Consider the following 18,663-nt stretch of genomic DNA (forward strand, 5'->3'; position numbering starts at 1 on the left):
CCCAGATGGCTTCGCCTCGCTGGATCCCCCCGCAGCCTGGCCAGCCCCACCGCACACACGGCCCACGCAGCCAGCACCGGTGCGGGTTTATTTTTAATCCCAGGTCCTGCTTTGCTGACACACATCATTCCTGTCACGGAGAACGGCAAACCACGTGCCACACAGATTGACATGGGGAGGAAAGGGCAGGGGCCAGGCCCACGGCGTGGGCTGTGTGCCGCCAGCCCCACAGCTGCAGTGGGAACGGAACTGGCAGTGATGCCAGGATCCTTCTCATCCCAGGGGTGCTGCTGGCTCTCCCACAAAGCACTTTCAGCTCTAAACCCAAAACTTTGATCCGCCGGTAGCTCCATTAATGTTTAATGCAGCAAAGCCCTGGTAGGGCTCGGAAGACGAGCATTTTGAGGCCAAATTGAAGTTTCTAATATTATGATATTCAAATAATTTTAATCCACCCGATGCTTCCCCAGGCACGTACCTGGACTGCTAATGAGGGGCTTCCTTCAGAGGCTGTTGGTTTTGACAAAAAACAAACAATTCTTTGCAGGTGACATCAAAGCATCAGGAATGGCGAGGACTGGGGAGGAAAATGGGGCCGAAAATGGGGGCAAATGTGCCTGGAGCCAGCGTGCTGTGGCCGGGTAGGAAGGATGCCATGGTTTCCTCAGCTCCTTGGGGAATGATATTGCTCCCTAATTCTTTTTTAAGTGCTGATTTGTGCTTGATAGAGTATAAGGCCAGCGCAGCTGGATGATGGGACTTTGAGAAGCTTCAGCTGCCATTCCAGGATACACCAGGTGCAATGGGTTCAGTGGGTGCAGAGTCCAGCACCTATGAAGCCACATTCTGACCTTTGCCAAAGTTCCTCATTCCACATTTCCCCAGCTCCACGTGGATCAGGTGGCTCCTGCAGCCTGTGGCAGTTCCCCAAACCCCTATCTCCCCCTTCCCATGCCATTGCCAGTCTCGAGTTTTCCCATCCATCTACCCAGCCCACACAGGGAATATTTCATTTTTATTGAGCTCTCCTGACCCACACCAGCTGCTTAGGGAAATGGATTTCTTGCTGCCACGAGCATTGCTTCCAGTTAATATAAACACAGGTGAAGAGGACATGGCAGGGAAGATGGAGACCTTGGCACAGGGCTGGGGGGACACCACAAAAATTCAGGCAAGATGAGGTCATGCAGCTGGTTTTTGGGGTCTGGGGGCACAGATTTCCCTGATGCCTGGGATCAGCCCTGGTTGGGTCACTCATGGAATGAAAGCAATGGCTTGAGGGGTCCCACAGAGCCATGGGAATGGTCATCAGCATCACATCCATGGTCTTCCCAGCTCTGTAGCATCATGAGCGAGGCTTTTCCATCCGTTCTATTAACACACCACTAACGGGAGAGGAGTTCATTTTTACTATTTAACGTTTCACGGATAATTAATTATTCCTCATCTTTCCAGCAAAAAAGCAAGAGCAGGTAGAGGGGCTATTCAAAACGAATAAAGTGAGCTGAAACCTTGGGAAATTGGTGAATTATTCGTAACATCAAAGGAGAGTGAGGATGTGCTGATTTAACAGCACCCTGCACAATACAGAGCCCCAGGCATTGCGGTGGTGCTGAGACTGGGACACGCTCATTGCTGCAGTGGTTGTAGGCAACAGGGCAGATGAGGGGCCTGGGGGGCACCCCGACCCTTGCCCATGCTCCCCATCCTCCTCCTCTCACCTCCCCATCTCTGTGAGCTGCCAGTTCTGCCTTTGCATGATGCCTGGGTGTCCCCATAACCTGTTGGGGGCCTCCAGCACTTTCCAAATCTTCATTCATCACCAGAGGCGAGTGGCAAAAAAATAATGATATTTAGCGTTTTGTAATAACGACGATTAACCAGTAAATAATGCCTTTTACACCACAGAAGCCAGAGTAAATTAATTCCCCTAATTAGCTGTCAGGCAGCACGGGGCAGTGTCAGCAGCGGACAAAGCTGGCAGTCCTTGCCTGTGTTATCCCCCACCCTGAGGCATCACTGAATGTCCCCAAACCCCAAATCACACCCTAAAATTTTGCAGACTTGCAAAATCCACCACTGCCAGTGGGACATGAGGCTCTGTGCCACTTCCTGGCAGCTCTGGTGAGCCCTAAATAACTCCTATCTCCTGTTAAAAAAAAAAATAAAAACAACAAAAAAACCAACAAAAGATGGCAACAAAATGGTTTATGGCTGTAAGAAATTGTGCTGAGGGAAAAAAAAATCTGTTTGCCTGGAATCAAGCGAGGGGTTTCCCATTGGCACTCAAACGGGAGCGTTACCAAGGCCCACGTCCCATGTCCCACTGCAGCCAGAGCCAGCAGTGACCAGTGGAGAGGGAAAGGGGGATTTATTAGAAGGAATTTTCTATCACATTTATCTCACCCACTTGCTCTGATCAGGTGATCTCCCTGCAGTGGTAGGACCGGATGCTGGTGTTGGTGGGGGAATGGGAATGCTTCTGCCTGGCCAGCCCCAAGGGGTGGGAGGGATTTGGGACCTGTGATCCCATAGGGCTGGAGGGTTGCCATGGCTCCACCACCCGCTCGGCTTGGCTGGACTCTGCCCCGTTCCTCCCCTTGGATCAACTCCTGGCTGCTGGAGCGGACAGGAAGAGGAACAGGGATGAGGACGGACATGGCTGCCCCAGGCCAGCCCCAGAAGGCCACCTACGATGCCATCGTCATCGGGGCTGGCATCCAGGGCTCTTTCACTGCCTACCACCTGGCCCAGCGCCGCAGGGACACTCTGCTGCTGGAGCAGGTACAGGTGACCCCATTCTGCCACGTCCCCAGTCCCCACAGGCTGGGGCGGCTGCCTGCAAACCTGGCTGCCCTCTGGCTGCCCTCTGCCATGGCACAGAGTGGAGCTGCTGCAGGCACCACAGCCCCCAGCGCCAGGACCCGCATGTCCCCACTGCCAAGACCCCCATCTCCTGCTGTTTCCTGGTGCCGTGGATGACAGGACAGTCTGTGTCCCCAGGTTCCCACCGCAGCACAGCACCAGTGCATGTGGGGATGGTGGGGTTGGGGGTGGGGTGGTGTCTGTGATCACTCCCATGTCCCCTCTCCCCCACAGTTCATCCTACCCCACTCGAGGGGCAGCTCGCACGGGCAGAGCCGCATCATCCGCAGCGTCTACCCCGAGGAGTACTACTCCCGCATGATGCCCGACAGCTTCCGCCTCTGGCAGCAGCTGGAGGCTGAGGCTGGCATCCGCCTCTACAGGTGACAGGGACGGGGATGCAGCCCCCACTGGGCACCATCCCCTCCCTGCTGGACTGGGGTCTGTGGCCACTGGGTGGCATGTGGCCATCCTGGCAGGCAGCTGCCGGCTCTGGGTAATTTATGGGGCTCCATAAAGATAATGTCATTAAGGAAATGAGCTTCCAAATGGTCCTCCAGTGCCGGGGTCAGGGCTGATGGCACTCGCTGTATTTGAGGGGGGAAGCACGATGCTGGCACCCAGACCCTCCTCATGCGTCACCTCATGCACCCAGCCTGTATCTCCCAGCTTCCCACCATGGGATGCCCCAGTATGTCTCAAGCATCACTGGTGCCACCGTGCCTCAGTTTCCTCCAGGGGCAAAGCAAGCAGGGGGGCTGCACAGGAAGGGGGAGTAGTGAGAGCTGACTTGACTGGTGGGGTGCAGGCAGACGGGACTGGTGGTGCTGGGGCCGGCGGGAAACGAGAAGCTGGAGGCCTGTCGGCGCAGCCTGGGTGACAGTCAAGTCCTTGACGCCACGGCGCTGGCCCGGCACTTCCCTGGCTGCCGGCTCCAGGCTGGCCAGGTGGCCGTGTTGGACAGCACCGGCGGGGTGCTCTTCGCTGACCGGGCACTGAGGGCAGTGCAGGTGAGCGCTGCCAAGGGGATGGGATGGGATAAGTGGGACAGGATGGGCTGGGCTGAGCTGGGCTGGGGGTCCCTTGGCTCCATCCCTGCAGCCACCTCCTGTTACCATTCCCACTCAGGAGGTCTTTCGCCGACACGGGGGCACCGTGCGGGACGGGGAGAAGGTGCTGCGCATTGAACCTGGGGCCATGGTCACTGTCACCACCACGGGTGGGGTGTACCAAGCCCCCCGGCTCATCATCACGGCCGGAGCCTGGACGGGTCCCCTCGTGAAACCCCTGGGTCTCCGCCTGCCGCTGCAGGTAAGGGCCGGTGGCAGGGTGGGGTGGCACAGACACAGCCAGAGCTAATGCAGTGACTGCAGCCCCTGCGCATTGACGTGTGCTACTGGAGGGAGAAGGAGCCTAAGAGCACCAACATGGGCAGTGTCAGTCCCTGCTTCCTGACCGTGGGGCTGAGCCAAGCCCCCCATGGCATCTACGGGCTGCCCGCCCTCGAGTACCCAGGGATGGTCAAGGTGAGCGGGTCACAGTGGTGGTTGGGGGGGATCCCTTAACCAGTCCACCCTGACCAGTTGTCCCCCAGCTGTGCCACCACCATGGCAGCCCCACTGACCCTGAGAAGCGGGATCAGGCCCCCTCGGGTGCCGACCGCCCTGACATCAGCCTCCTGAGCAGCTTCATCAGCAGCTATCTGCCCGGGCTGGAGACCCAGCCAGCCGTGATGGAGACCTGCCTCTACACGGTGAGGCCCCTCCTAGGGCATGGATCCAAGCCTGTGGGGTCCTGAGTCCACCCCCACCCCAAGGTGGACCTTGCCATCCCTTCGCCCCCCACACCTTGGGTCTAGGATTGGACCCTTGGCCCCTCACCCTCACACCATGGCTCCCCCAGAACACTCCAGATGAAGACTTCATCCTGGACCGGCACCCCAAGTTCAGCAACATCATCATTGGTGCTGGCTTCTCAGGTAGGTGAGGGCACCCACCCCCCCAACCCAGCATCCCAGAGGTGAGGGTGGCTATGTCCCCCACCTTCCCTCTCCTTCCCACAGGCCATGGGTTCAAGCTGGCACCAGTGGTGGGGAAGTTGCTGTGTGAGCTGAGCCTGGGCGAGGAGCCATCCCACAACATGGCCCCCTTTGCCATCACCCGCTTCCGTGATGTGCTCCAGTCTGTGCTGTAGGTGTGAGGCTCCAGCTGTGCCCCCATGGCACTGCACCAGACTGCAGCTGTGTCCCTGCATTCCAGTGACCTTATACTTCAGTAGGCCTGCATCAATACCCGTCTCCATCTCCTTGCACCCTGGTGTCCCAATATGCTACACTTCTCCAGCTCTAGCTGTCCTTCATCCCCACATCCCTATATTCCACCACCACATCACCCAGCATCCTGGCACCGATCCATGCCAGCAGCCCTCCATCTGTGCATCCCAGCACCACTGCACCTCCACATCCCAGAACCTGGGTATCCCCATACCCCTGCATCCCTGCTACCTGCATCCCAGCAGCCCTGCATCCCTATACCCTGCCTCCCCACATCCCAGCATCCCCGTCTCCCTGTATCCCAGCATCCCCCATGCCATGCGGTGCCAAGCTGCCTCTACCAAGCACCCGCTCCCTGGGAACAAATTAAGAAGCTTTGTCAGCCTCATGAAGATGGAGCTGGAGCAGCGCAGAGAGACACACTCGCTTAGGAGTCAAGTTAAATGTTTTAATGTTAAATGTGCCATTTTATTATCATTAGATCGCTCCCACTTAATGAAAGCGCATTAGCGCAGCGTGGCTTTATGGCAGCGAGCGCTGAGCTTGGCCCATGTTTTACCAAGAGATGCTGGGAAAAGGGATCAAATAACCTGGTTTGCCAAGGTCCCAGGAGTGGGGGTGTCTCAGAGGGTCCCTGGGGCCGGGTGCAGGGGACAGCACAGGCCAGCAGGTGCCAGGGCCAAGCTGTGCAGGCAGCCAGCAATGCACATCATCATCATCTCCTCCGCGTTAAATAATTAACGCCGGCAGGCAGCAGCTCTGTCCCGCTGCTCATCTGCATATTTATGAAGATTGATAAATGATTCAGTGCTGGCACCCACAAGGGCTGTCCCCCCCCCTCCCTCCCCAGCACCCATGGGTGCAGCAGACTCAGGGAAGGGGCCAGGCTTGGCCCTTCCATACAGCCCCGCATCCTTGCCAGGGCTGGATCCATTCCACCAGACCTTGCCACCATGCAAACACCCCTGCAAAACAGGGAGACCCCCTTGGCACATGGAGCAGGCAGCAGCCGGTGTCACCAGCCAGAAATGACGTTTATTTTCATACTGAAAGTAAAGGGGGTGTGGTGGGATGCACAGCTGGGCTAGTGCAAAACAGCCAGGCAGGAGTGGGGGGCTGGAGAGCTGTTGAAAACCCAGGTGGACACCTGGGACCCCGTCCCCACGTCCCCTTCCCAGCTGCCAGGCGGCTGCTCCCAGGACCCGGCCAGCGAGAGACGTCTTTGGCTCAACTAAAAGGGGTGCAAGGGGGGGGGGAGTTTAAGTTATAAAATAAGGAGCCAGCAGGCACTGAGGAATGAATCCAGGGTGCCGGAGCAGCCGACTCCACCGCCAAGGACAGACAGGAGGTGGGAAGGTGGGGGGTGCAGCCAGCGAGCCGGCCGGGCTGCTCCCCCCAAGGCCGGGGGACGGCTGAGTGTGTCCCCCCCACCCCGCACAGAAGAAATACCGGCTGCCCGGGGCGGCCCCGTGGAGCTGAGTGTTCCTCAGCTGGGGCGGTGGGAAGTGGTGATGGGGGGCTAGGCAGGGGTCTCAGCAGCCCTGCTCTCCGCCTCGCTGGCACTGGGGGAGCTGCGGGAGGAGTGGCGTGTGCTGTCCCCGGCGTCCTGCTCCTCGTCCCATCTGTCATAGGTGAAGGTGTGCCGGGAGCTCGTGGGGCTGTGGGAGAGAGCAGGGTTAGTGAGGGTCCTGGGGGGCTCCATGGCTCAGCATGGCTTGGCTGCTGAGCACAACTCCCCTCCGGCTGCAGCAGGAGCTGTGGTGAGCCAGCACACTGGCAGCCAGCTGAATGGAGCCCTGATTGCCTCCTTTTTTATTATTTCCGAGATATTTGTGGCATGCTCCACTGCAACCAGCTCTTCGCTGTGCTGAGCTGAGCCCCTGCTCTGAGGTGGGGCTGAGCTGAGCCTGCCCGTGGGCTGCCACTCCCATGGGCACCCAGAATCCTGTACTCAAGCATCCACCCTGGATGCTGACACCAGCACTCATGGACACCCCTGCCTGAGGAACCTGGTTGTACCTGAGCCCAGGGCTGGGTGCTGGGGGTGTTTCTCCCCTTTGCCCACGTGATGCCTTCCCTAGCCCTAGGAAAGGCAGCCCAATGGCAACCACATTTCCAAAAGGCTTCCTTCCCTTCCTTCAGTCATTCTCCCATTCAAGCCATCAGAAAGGATGGAATCTGCTTGGAAATCGCTGCCAGTGAGCCCCAGCACATCCACTCTTCTACATCAAACAGGGTGTGGAGACCCAAAGTCCTGCAGGCTGAGGCTGTTCACACCCCAAATTCCCACCACAGGCACCTGACAGGACACAGGACAGCAACTCTGAGCTCCAACTGCCCACCCTGGGTCACCTTCCCAGGTGCTGCCTCCCCCCACTGTCACACACTGCAGTCGGTGCGTGTTAGTATCCGTCACACTCCTGCCCACTCCCAGGATGAGCAGGATGCTGTGCTGCCCAAAACTCCCTAAATTTCCTGAAGGAATAAATCCAGTTGTGTCCTGGCTGGTGGCTGGGGAGCCAGGAAGGCATTAGCACTTCCCGGTGCCCCACAGCCAATAATCCTGAACACGCTGCATCCTGGCAGCCTGGGCAGTGCCAGTCCCACTGCAGCCACACTGGGAATCTCCCCATAGATGGAGATGAGTTGGGGATGCCCTGCAGCACCCCAAAAGCAGGGCTGCTGCAGGCACAGAGAGGTGCCCCATGCTGGCGGAGGTGGACTCCATGTCCGGAGTCAGGAGAGGGTTAGGGCGAGCGGTTAGTGGCACACAGGGAGGTTCATGCTGCACGGCACACACCGCTCCCACCTCCTGCCTCAGTCACTCTCGGGCCGGTACAGGTACTTCATCATCAGGCTGTCCACCTGCTTCTTCCGCTGCTTCTCCTCCTTCTTGCCCCGGGCAGGACGTGTCGGCTCCTCGCCTCCCACTGCCCGCGGGCCCTTCTTGACACTGGAAGTGCTGCGGTAGGAGCCGGTGGAGCCAGAGGAGGACTCGGAGGAGGAACTGGAGTCAGACGATGACTCCTGCTTCTTCTTCTTCTTTTTGGATTTTTTCTTGGATTTCTTGGCACGCTTCTTGGCGCTCTTCTTCTTCCGCTCCTCCTCTTCCTCAGAGGAGCCCGAGCTGCTGCGGCACCGGCAGGTGTGCCGGGAGAAGTCGAGGGCGGATGCGGAGCGGCGCAGGCTGCCAGAGGGGCGATCGGCAGCGCCCAGGGGGGCCGCGCTCCGGACACTCCGCACGCTCCGGTCGTCATCCCCTGAGTCGGCATCAGGGCTGGAGCAGCCCCTGGACCTCAGCGGGCGGTAGCTCAGCACCTCCTGGATGGCAGCTTCCAGGTCGGGGTCAAGGTAGGAGCGGCGCCCCACGGGGCGGGCGTCCCCAGGGCCCTCCTCCTCTGAGGCTGCACTGCGGGGCCGTGGGGGCACAGAGAAGCTGCGCCCCAAGAGGGGCTGCCCGCGGGAGCCGTCGTCCGCCTCATCCAGGCGGCTGCGGGCCAGGGAGAGCCGCGATTCAGGACGACCCTCAGGCCCCCCACGCCTGCTCCGCAAGCTGCCGGGGCTGGAGAGGGCGAAGCTCAGCACTGAGCACCCCTCATCCCCATCATCCCCATCCTCCAGCCCGCGCCAGGAGGTGGAAGACACTCGGCTCACTGGAGCAGAGGCAACGGAAGCTTTCTCAACGTCGGTGGCTGAGAGGGACCACCGCTTGTCCAGCCCTTGCCGAGCCCGACCGCTGGCGTCGGCGAAGGCGCGGGCGATGACGGTCGCCCGGTCCTCGGGCTCGCCGCCGCGGGCCTTCCTGCGCGCCGGGCGCTCGGGGGACGGCGGCCGCTCGCCCAGAGCATTAAACAGCGTCTGCTCATCCCCACGGCCGCCTATGGAGTCCTTGAGGCCCGGTCGCTTCCTGTAGCTGAGGGAGCTCAACACTGACACCGGTCGCTCCTCAGCCTCGGGACCATCTGGGGGGGCTGACCTGTGCCACGGCACCGCAGCCCCGCACGCACCGGGGAGACAAGAGAGAGATGGAGATGAGTGGGCGAGGGGGGGACCAACGAGGTGGCCTCGGCAATTTGCGTCAGCGGGAAATGGCATCGTGGAAAAATGTCATGTAAATGTGGGAATTGTTCTAGCCCAGCACTTTGATTCCCCTTTAAAGTGTTGCCTCCAATTTATTTCATTGTCAGCTACCTGGAGCCGCTGTGTTTGATTCCTGACTTCAGAAAAGGTGGAATTATCTCCAATAACAAAATGTTTTACATCTGCACCGCTGAATAAATTAAACCAATTAACAGAAACCAGCTCAGATCTTTCCCCCCTGCTCGGCAGAGGGAGGGAGTCCCTCGGGACTCCTGGAGCCCTGCTAGGAAATTGGGTTTGGATAAAAGCAATCTGTGCTCAGCAGGCAAGCAATTTTCATGGAGAATGGAAGTGGGGATGTGTGCCCCAGCCCCACACTGTGGGGGCACCTGGGCATGTCTCCCACCTCTATGTCATTTTCTGAGAGGTGTGGGGAGGGATGTGGTGGGGCTGCAGAGGAGGGCAGAATGGAGCAGGGAATCAGTCCTGGAGTGATGGAAGGCTGCATAGTGATGGAACGCTGCACAGAGCTAGAGCCCACCACTGTGAGCCCTGGGAAGGCAAATGGGGTGGGAGGTGTGGATGCCCTTGTGCCTCCAGGATGGGATGAGGGAAGGGGGACCAGAGAGGTCCCCTTAGCTGGGGGGACATGTGTCCCCAGTGGAGACCAAGCTGCTCACCAGCATTAACCCTTCCCTGGCCAACCACACAAGCACCAGGCGGGAACACGGCACCGAGCGCCACATCCCATGAGTGCCCAGCCACCCCCAGCCGTGTCCCAGCACAGCTCAGCCTGTCCTCTGCCCCACACCCAGCCCTGCACCCACCTGCTGCCCTTCAGGCTGCCGTCATCCGAGAGAGCTTTGGAGGAGCCTTTGTTCTTGGAGAGCCAAGACTTCACCCCATCCACACGCTCCTCCAGCTCTGAGTCCACATCTGAGTCACCGTCGCTGTTGGAGGAGTGGGTCAGGGTGGAAGAAAGCAAGAGGTGAGCATGGGGCAGTGAGATTTTGGGTGCTGGAGAGGTGAAAGTGCACTGGAAGGCACCATAGCATCCCCGGCACCCACTGCCTGTGTACCCTGGCATGGGTGAAACCCCATCCCGTGATTCTGCTCCATCACTGGGGTGTAACCTGCATGCACAGAGCTCAGCCTGCATTTCAGGGTCTCCCTGAAGCATCCCCCAAACCCCTAAACCACCTCCCTGCCTGCCCAAAGAGCTCCTGCATCCTCTGCCCAATGCCCCCAATGTCCCCCCTCGCCATTGCATGGCGTTGGAGACAGTTGGGGCAGCAGGCAGAAACCCAGGAGATTTCCAGCTCCGGAACTTGGAAGGAAATAAGTGGGTTCATTTTATAGGTCGCCGTCGAGTGCAGAATTACAGCGAGGAAGAGCGATGCTGATGGCCCCGGGTAAACAGGAGTTTAGCAGGCGGAACAGGAACGACTCCGGCACGGCGGGCGCAGGAGCGCGGTGGGCAGATTTACAGCCCTGCCGTGCCCGAGAGCCCCTGATTTACGTCCCCGCGTAAAAAAAGTCCTATCTGGCTTAAACCATCTAATTTATAACGGCCCTTCGTAACCATATTGATTGCCTTTAGAGAGAAGGTGCTGCCTGCATTGCAAAATCCATTCCTCCACGTTAAAAGCATCCCCGAATAAATCTCTCTTAATACCTCACCGCTCACTGCTTTCATTAGGGTTACGGCGGCACTGGCGGGATCTATACGGAAATCGAAGTGGTGTGGTCCCCTCTCCCCACCCCACTCCCACCAAACGAGGGCTCCCACTGGGCTGCTCCAGGGAAGGGATATATCGTAGCATCTTTAATGGCCTTTTATCCGCCTGGTTTTGGGCTTATTCCCTGCCTGGGAATGATGGCAAACAGCACAAGGGACAGGTTGGGATAGACCCTGTATATGAATCCTCCTTGTCAAATTCAAAGCAACGAGCCACACTCCATCCTGCACATCTCCCTCCCCTGCAATACATCCAGGCAACGCTGGGCTTGGGAAAAAAAAACAAAAAAAACCCACAACAAAAAATCCCACAGAACGACACTAAAAAAAACCCCCAGCAAGCCCCAGAGACAAGCTCTGGGGGCAGCTAAGGTTTTATAACCAGCAGAATTAAACTCCACATCAAATGCAGTTTATGTCCAGGCGAACGTGCCGTTAGTCAAGCAGGACCCGGGTCGTGGGAACGACCATGGATGGGGATATTAATTAGCGGGGCTCCATCGCTGCCCCATGTTCATCATCAGCCATGGCAGGACATCATTCCCCACCCTATCCCAGGGGCTCATCCCATCCCCCTGCGTGGGACACAGTTATGTGCCGTGCCATGCCGTGCCGTGCCGTGGGTGATGTTAGGGCATGCGGAGCTGGGCCAGTGGCATGCGGGACCCCGGCCCTCGGGGGTGAGGTGGGGGTTAGGGGAGGGGAGGAAGGAAAGAGATGCTCCTCACAGTTTACTCTTTCTTTTCTGATACTTTGCCACCATGTCCTGCAAACTGGGAGGGGTTGGAGGGAGGGTAGGAGGGGGGAGAAACACAACAGAAAAGAAATCAAATGAAAATTAAAAAAAAAAATAAGACCAAGTGGGTGGAGAATGGACGGGGACAAATTAAATGGAGGGGAAGGGCCAGGGGAGGGAGGTGAGGCTGCCCTGCAACCCTGGAGTGGGGTTGCACCCAGGTTGGATTCCAGCATTCCAGGATGGTTGCCAGAGCATGTTCAAAGAAAGGTAACGGAGTTGAGGAAGGGTCTGGAGCACAAGTCTGATAAGGATTGACTGAGGGAGCTGGAGGGGCTCAGCCTGGAGAAAAGGAGGCTCAGGGGCAACACTTTTGCTTTCTACAACTCCCTAGAAGGAGGTTGTAGCCATGTGGGGGTCAGGCTCTGTTCCCAAGGAACAAGCGATAGGACAAGAGGACATGGCCTCAAGTTGTGTTTAGATTGGATACTAGGGAAAATTTCTTCACCAAAAGGGTGGTCAGGCATTGGAACAGGCTTCCCAGGGAAGCGGTGGAGTCACCATCCCTGGAAGTGTTCAAAAAACATGTGTATGAGGCACTTGGGACCATGATCTAGTGGTAACATGGCAGTGATGGGTTAATGGTTGGAGTCGGTGATCTCAGAGGTCTTTCCCAACCTAAACAACTGTAGGATTCTATAATTCTATCTCTGGGCTGGGCTGGATCCCAGCATCTCAAACCTCCTGCCAGCTTGCGCTGTCCTGGCTCCTGGGGCTCCCTGGGCTGTTTCCAGCCAGCTGACACAGCCCTGAATGCATTTCAGGCACCTCCACAAGCAGGTGAAGCTCCCCGGGGCTGTGGGTGGACGGAGGGATGGATGCAGAGGTGCAGGGACTGATGCCCGTGTGCACAGGTGCCCAATGCACGGCTGGCACAGACACAGGTGCACGATGCATGGACGGATGGAGGGACAGCATCCTGCCAAGGCCAGGCAGAGCCGAGGGGTCCCTGTGGCATTTCTGAAGTGGCAAGGGGAAGCAGTGACCCCCGGGGATGTGCCTCGCGTGGGAGCCAGGCCCAGGTGTTCTCACCTGTTGATAAGGTCCTCGTTGCTGTCGCTCTCCATCTCATCCTCGATGGCCGCCTGCAGGTCCCCGATGCGCTTGAAGGCCAGCTTCAGGTCTGACTGCAGGCTCTGGTTGGCAGCTTCCAGGCTCTCCAGGTCCATCTCCTGCAGGGAGGGAGAGGGATGACCCAAGTGCCTCAGGGAACAACCCCCTGCTCCCTGCCTAGCCCTATCACAGGTGCCTCACCAGCTCGTGCTTCTTGCGGCTGGCCTCTGCCTCCTTCTTGGCCAGCTCGCCCATCTCCTCCTTGACATCACGGAGCTGTCGCTGCAGCCGCTTGTTCTGCTCCTTCTCCCGGTTCTCGGCGGCTGCGCGCTGATCCCGCTCCTCCGTCAGCTTCTCCATGTTCTCCTTCAGCCGCGTGGCCAGGCTCTGCAGAGCAGTGGGGTCATCCCAGATCCCCCCATGGACCCCTCATCCTACAGGTCCACCCTCATCCTGCAGATCCACCCAACACCCACCAAGGGCTGATGAGATGACCTCCCCATGACCCCATCCCCATGAATTTACACAAGAAGGTGAAGGAGAAACCATCCCCTCCCAGGGCCAGGGAAGGGGCAGAACAACAGCAAGGGCTTTGTTGAATTGGAAAAATAGATTTAACTGTGTGTGAAGTAATTAAAACATGTAACATAAGGAAAAAATAGCTCCCGTTCTCCCCCCATCCACTGAGCCAGCCGCTGCATATTTATGGCCCCGGCAGAGAGAGCGGGGAAGGAAATAATAGCTTGGAAAATATGAAGAGGAGAGCTAAGCTGCCGCGCTCCCTGGCAGAGCTGCGGAGGCAGAATATAAAACAGGCTGTGTTCGTGGGGCCGGGAGTCTATAATTTCCCTAAGTCGATGCAGGCAAAGAGCAGCACTTTGCCGGGCCGGGCGGTGGATTACTGTTATCGGTGCTTGCAGGGAGCCTTCCCTGCGGAGACAGGGATGGGCTGCCAGAGGGGGAGGGCTGCAGCGTGGGGGGTCCTGGGGAGTGGATGCACTCAGTAAACCTCTCAGGCAGCTTCATTATGCTCTTGTTGCATCCTTGTCCCAGGAAGAGCGGAGGGAGAGCCCAGTGCCTACCTCCAGGCGCTTGACTTGCGTCCGCTCGAACTCCAGCCTGGTCTCCAGCTCGCGGATCTTGGCTTCTTGCCGGCTCACCAGTGACTTGTCCACCATGGATTGCTCCAGGAACTCCAGCTGGCTCTGCAGGCCTTGTAGCTGTGGGGGGTGGTGGGGGCACAGCCTCAGCCTCGACCACGACCTCCCTGCCCCCCTGACACGCTGTCCTGGAGCAGAGCTGCTGACCATTCTGCTCCCATCCCCCAGGACTGCTCTGTGCCCCCACGGTGCCTGGTATGGGCAGCAGGTCTCTGGGTGACTCCCACCCCCCCGGCTTCACTCGGGGTGCATCCCCTGTCTGATGTTGGTGCTCCCCACCTTCTCCTGTAGCTCCTGCTTCTCCTTGCTGACCTCCTCCAGCTGTGCCTGGAGGTCATTCATCTGTGCCAGGTCTCGGGACGCCTGTGGGACACACCGGGGCCGTCAACAGGGATCCCACTGTGCTGGCTCCAAGAGGGGTTTTTTGGGGGGGTGGAGTGGGCACAGCTGCTGCTCTCCCTCACCTGGGCTACAGCTGCCTTGTGCTTCTTCATCAGCTCATTCATGTCCTCCTGGTCCTCCTCCAGCCGACTCTGCACCTCATTCTTTTCCCGCTGCAGTCGGCTCAGCTGCTCCTCCAGCTGCAGGGAGCAACACCTGTCTCCTGCTGCAGCGCAGGAGTGGGGCACTCACCCCCCCAAAGCACCCCAAACAGCATGGGGTCACCCTGCTGGCACCCTGGGAGCAAGTGGGGCATGGCCCCACCATGGCACATCACACCCCAAAACCACTCACCGCTGCCTTGGCCTTGGAGAGGTCATCGATCTGCAGATGGAGGTCCTCGATCTCCACTTCCATGGATTTGCGGGCCTTGACAGCGGCTGCGCAGGTGAACTCCGACTCCTCCAGCTGCAGGGATATAGCTCAGCACCTGGCCAGAGGACAGGGACGCCCTGTGTCCCTGAAAGGCTGCGGTTTGGAGGGGTCTGGATGCACACCTGGTTCTTGAGCTGGGTGATCTCCCTCTTGCTGGGTGCGTTGTTCTTCAGGTGGTCCAGCATGATCTGAGCATCAGCCAGCAGTGCCTTCGTTCTCTTCAGGTCCCGGCGCAGGCGCTTTTCTGTCTCGAAGTCCCGCTGGTTGGCCTGTGGCAGGGGGAACCATGCCAGGGCTCTGTGCTGCAGGGGTGCCCACCCACTATGGCCATCTCAGGGTCCCCAAAGCAAGGCACATGCCCAGCTGCCCTTCACCCCACCTGCTCGCTGACAGCAGATAACTTGCTCTCCAGCTCCCGTTTCTCTCTCAGCACCTTCTGCTTGTCCTCATACTCTTCCTCCAGCTGCACTTCCATCTGCTTCAGCTGTGGGACAGACAGGGGGCAGCTGGTCAGGGAGGTGGGGAGGGGTCATGACCCCCCTCCTTGCATGTCCCCACACACTGGGGACACTGGGTGACCCCACCGGATGAGTGTTTGCGCAACCAGAGGCACAAAGCCCGGCGTGCGCTGGCCCGGGCGGCAGAAGGACTGGTCGGACCCGCCGGGCCAGTGGAGCCGGGCTGTGGTCGGCTGCGTGGGAGCCGGGTGCTGCGTGACGGTGCCCAGCTGGCAGCTCCCGGCACCCAGCCGGGGCGTGGGGATACATCCCAGGCCCTCCTGGGCAGAGGGGCTGCAGCTGAGCCCTACCTTCTTCTGGCACGACTGCCGGATCTCCTCCACCTCCTCGTCACGGCTCTCCACCTCCTTGGCGTGGGTCTGCCGCAGCCGCTCCATCTCCATCTCCAGCCGCAGCTTCGCCTACAAATGGTGGGGATGTGGTCAGAGTAAAGGGGATGTGGGGACCCCCCATGCCACTCCCCAGGCACCACTCACACAGAAAATGCCCCGGTCCGAGGCCGGCCGGGTCGCTCGCCCCATGGTGACCTGCCAGGCCATGGCACGGAGGGCCAGGAGCCGTGTCAGCCCAACACCGGGCTCAGAGCGACCGCCTCCTCTTCCTGGGCAAGCCCAGCCCAGGTAATAACAGCCCTGCATGAAACCACCCCACCCAGAAACCTCGCCCCTCCCCGCTGTACCTGCTCCAGCATCTGGATGGTCCCAGCCTGCTCATCCAGTTCCTCCTCCTGGTCTTTGACCTTCGCCTCCAGGTCCCTCAGCTGTTTCTTCACCTTGGCCAGGGAGGCTTCGTCCTTTGACTCCTGGGAGGAGATGTCCTGCAGCTCTGCCTCCAGTGCCTCTGCCTTCTGCGTCAGCCCTGCGATGTCCAAGTCCTTGTCCTGTGAGAGACAGGGTCACCATGAGCCCGGGGCACCTGGTGACTGGGGGACTGGGTCAGGGGCTGGGATCCACTCACCTCCAGCAGCTGCTTGAGGCCAAAGACCTCGGCCACCAGCACATCCTTCTCACGACTCAGCTTCTCCCGCTGCAGCCGTTCCCTCTGTGCCTCCTCATGTGCCTGAGAGAGCTCGCTGTCAAACCTACATGGGGAGAGCAGGGCGAACACTCAGCACCCCAGGGGCCAGTCCTCAGCCCTGTGCTAGGGACACTGTGCCAAGCATCCCCTTCCCATGGCAGCAGGCTTCGGGAAGGGCGGAATGGCGTCCAGTGCTTGTTTGAAACAGCCTGTTGATGAGCCTTTAATTGCTAGCACGGTGGCACGAGTCACTCCGAGAAACTCCTCCCGATGCCTTTACTCAGTGCTAATGAGAGCACAGTGCCGACTCCCGTAGAACCATCAGCTGCTCTGTGGGGCCGGCTGCTAATGGCAGGGGCTTGATACACCGAGGCAGTCAGGGACACCAAACCCTCCAAGCAGGACTCAGAGGGGCTTCAGGACATTGAGGGGTCTCCAGGAGAGACAGGATCTTGCGGCAGAGCAGCTCCCCCAGCTGCATCCCAGTGCCACGGCCCCACGTGGCACAGGTCCCATCCCCAGAGCGGACACGAGCCCCTGGAGGGGACACAAACCCCTGGTGGGGGAGTGCTCAGCACAGTCTGTAGCCAGGAAGTGCCGTGGCAGCTCTCCCAGTGCCCCCGGGATGGGATCAGCCGGGTTTGCTCCGAAATCACTGCCTTTGGGGCTTGGAAAACAACCCTACGCTTGAGTTTGTGACCTGAGTTAAACACCTCAGCAGCTAATCCCCATTTTTCCTCGCGCTGGGTAATAAACAGCTGCATTAGCACAGACACCAATCCACGGAAATTGAAATTAATTAGATTGGATTCTCTCGCTGTATTTGTGTGTGTGATCATTACCATAATGAGATGAAAGCGTCCCTGCTGCTTAATAACGTTAGCAAACTTTGGGGCTGGGAGCGGGGACGGGGTGGCAGCGCGTGCCGAGCCGAGATGCAGGGTACCAGCAGCCTCCACTATGGGGCATGCCCCCATGGAGGGGGGATCACTCAGCACCAGGTCCCCCAAAAGGGTATGAGGGACCCCCTCACAACTAACACATCCAACCTTGGCAACTCCATCCTGCTGGAGACACCCCAGCCAAGTAGGAGCTGGTGAAGTGCCCAAATCCCTGCTAAAATGGTAATGCCACTTCGCCAGGGGCTTGCTGCGCAGTAAGGATGACCCTCTGGCTCCAGCGTGCAGTCCCCACCTTCTCTGCTTCTTCTCCAGGTCATGGTTGCGTCCCTGCTGTCCCTCGAGGTGCAGCTTGGTGTCCTGGAGCTCAGCAGCCAGGCGCTGGCACTTCTTCTTCAGCTGCTGCAGCGCGCGCTGGCTCTCCTCGCTGTCTGCTTGCAGGTCGGCCAGCTGCAGGCAGGACCAGGTAGGGAGGTGAGGGCTCCAGGATCCCACCATATCCCTGATGTCCTGGCCATGGGCTCCCCCAGCTCCAAGCAGCCCACCCCATGCTGAGGGCACCAGGGGTTCCCCAGGGCTGAGCCCCACTCACCTTCCGCTCCAGCTGCCTCTTGCCCTGCTGCTCCACCTCCAGCTTGTCCTCCAGTTCCTGCTGCATCCGTTTCTTGGTGAAGTCGATCTCCCGCACTGCCCGCTCGTATTTCATCCGCCATTCGCCACCTGTGCAGGGAAATGGGGGCACCAAGGGGTTGTGGGGGTGGTGTGGGGCCATTGTGGAGAGGGGGACACTCAGTGTGTGCCAGCAGCCAGCACCGGAGGCAGGACAGTACCTGAATCATCATCATCGAGCTCCCCGTTGAGCTCGGCCGCCCGGATGAGCCGAGCCTCCATCACCTCCATCTCCATTGACTCCATCTGCTTCTTCAGGGCATCGTACTTTGCCTGGGAGGGAACACGGCTTTTGTGAGTGCTGGGGGTGGGGGACAGGAAACGCTGTGAGGCTGAGGAGAGGTGTTTTTACCTGCAGGTCCTTCATCTCCTTCTCAGCCCGCAGCCTCTCGGCTGTCTCTGCGTCCAGCAGCTGGGAGGCTGACTCGCCGGTGTTCCGCTCGTCCGTCAGCTCTGATGTCAGCTCTGTGATCTGGGGGTAGCAGGAAAAACGGGATCATGGGCTGGGGCAGGCCAGAAGAGCACCATACCCCATCTTGGCACCAGCAAGGACCTACCCTGCTCTCCAGGCGGTCGCTGTTGAGCCTCAGCTCGTTACGCTCCTTCTCCACCTTCTCGAGTTTGCTCTTCAGCTGCTGGATCTCTTCCTGCAACAGAGCGGGCGGTGAGGGAGGGGGCAGGCACAGGGAAGAGGTTGGTGGGCAGGAGCTTGGCAGCTCTCCGCCCCCCACAGCACCCCCCCAACACAGGATGGGCAGGGTGGGGGCTCTCCGAGGCTGC

The 18,663-nt window shown here is 59.2% G+C and overlaps 2 protein-coding genes across 7 annotated transcripts in view; one reads left to right on the forward strand and one right to left on the reverse strand.

Moving 5' to 3' along the window:
• Nucleotides 1–2,586: 2,586 nt before the first annotated feature.
• Nucleotides 2,587–5,638, forward strand: PIPOX (pipecolic acid and sarcosine oxidase). Its single transcript, XM_032707442.1, has 8 exons — nt 2,587–2,784; nt 3,100–3,248; nt 3,674–3,875; nt 3,994–4,176; nt 4,239–4,391; nt 4,460–4,618; nt 4,768–4,843; nt 4,928–5,638. Exons 1-8 carry the CDS (start codon nt 2,647–2,649, stop codon nt 5,056–5,058), a joined length of 1,191 nt encoding a protein of 396 aa, XP_032563333.1. The 5' UTR covers nt 2,587–2,646; the 3' UTR covers nt 5,059–5,638.
• A 514-nt stretch (nt 5,639–6,152) lies between these two features.
• MYO18A (myosin XVIIIA) overlaps nt 6,153–18,663 on the reverse strand; it is a 37,539-nt gene continuing 25,028 nt past the window's right edge. For 2 of the 6 annotated variants that reach the window (XM_032707433.1, XM_032707437.1), the window contains 19 exons: nt 18,441–18,530; nt 18,236–18,355; nt 18,045–18,156; nt 17,807–17,934; nt 17,510–17,664; nt 16,256–16,379; nt 15,978–16,178; nt 15,589–15,699; nt 15,160–15,264; nt 14,903–15,049; nt 14,700–14,813; nt 14,429–14,545; nt 14,244–14,327; nt 13,887–14,024; nt 13,006–13,191; nt 12,784–12,923; nt 10,045–10,167; nt 7,947–9,113; nt 6,692–6,795 (listed from right to left, as the gene is read on the reverse strand). In XM_032707433.1, coding sequence (XP_032563324.1) covers nt 7,955–9,113; nt 10,045–10,167; nt 12,784–12,923; nt 13,006–13,191; nt 13,887–14,024; nt 14,244–14,327; nt 14,429–14,545; nt 14,700–14,813; nt 14,903–15,049; nt 15,160–15,264; nt 15,589–15,699; nt 15,978–16,178; nt 16,256–16,379; nt 17,510–17,664; nt 17,807–17,934; nt 18,045–18,156; nt 18,236–18,355; nt 18,441–18,530 — 3,354 coding nt within the window. In that variant the 3' untranslated portion in view covers nt 6,692–6,795; nt 7,947–7,954. Of the gene's footprint in view, nt 6,796–7,946; nt 9,114–10,044; nt 10,168–11,683; nt 11,729–12,783; nt 12,924–13,005; nt 13,192–13,886; nt 14,025–14,243; nt 14,328–14,428; nt 14,546–14,699; nt 14,814–14,902; nt 15,050–15,159; nt 15,265–15,588; nt 15,700–15,977; nt 16,179–16,255; nt 16,380–17,509; nt 17,665–17,806; nt 17,935–18,044; nt 18,157–18,235; nt 18,356–18,440; nt 18,531–18,663 lie in introns of those variants that run through there. The other 4 variants (XM_032707435.1, XM_032707434.1, XM_032707436.1 and 1 more) reach the window with 3 other exon arrangements.

This window comes from Chiroxiphia lanceolata, chromosome 20 (genome assembly GCF_009829145.1).
Source record: "Chiroxiphia lanceolata isolate bChiLan1 chromosome 20, bChiLan1.pri, whole genome shotgun sequence".
NCBI classification, from domain to species: domain Eukaryota; kingdom Metazoa; phylum Chordata; class Aves; order Passeriformes; family Pipridae; genus Chiroxiphia; species Chiroxiphia lanceolata.

Coding starts and splice junctions, on each gene's coding strand:
- PIPOX (XM_032707442.1), top strand. CDS start 2,647: ATGAGGACGGACATGGCTGCCCCAGGCCAGCCCCAGAAGGCCACCTAC. Junction 4,177..4,238: donor GTCTCCGCCTGCCGCTGCAG/GTAAGGGCCGGT, acceptor CAGTGACTGCAG/CCCCTGCGCATTGACGTGTG. Junction 4,619..4,767: donor TGGAGACCTGCCTCTACACG/GTGAGGCCCCTC, acceptor TGGCTCCCCCAG/AACACTCCAGATGAAGACTT.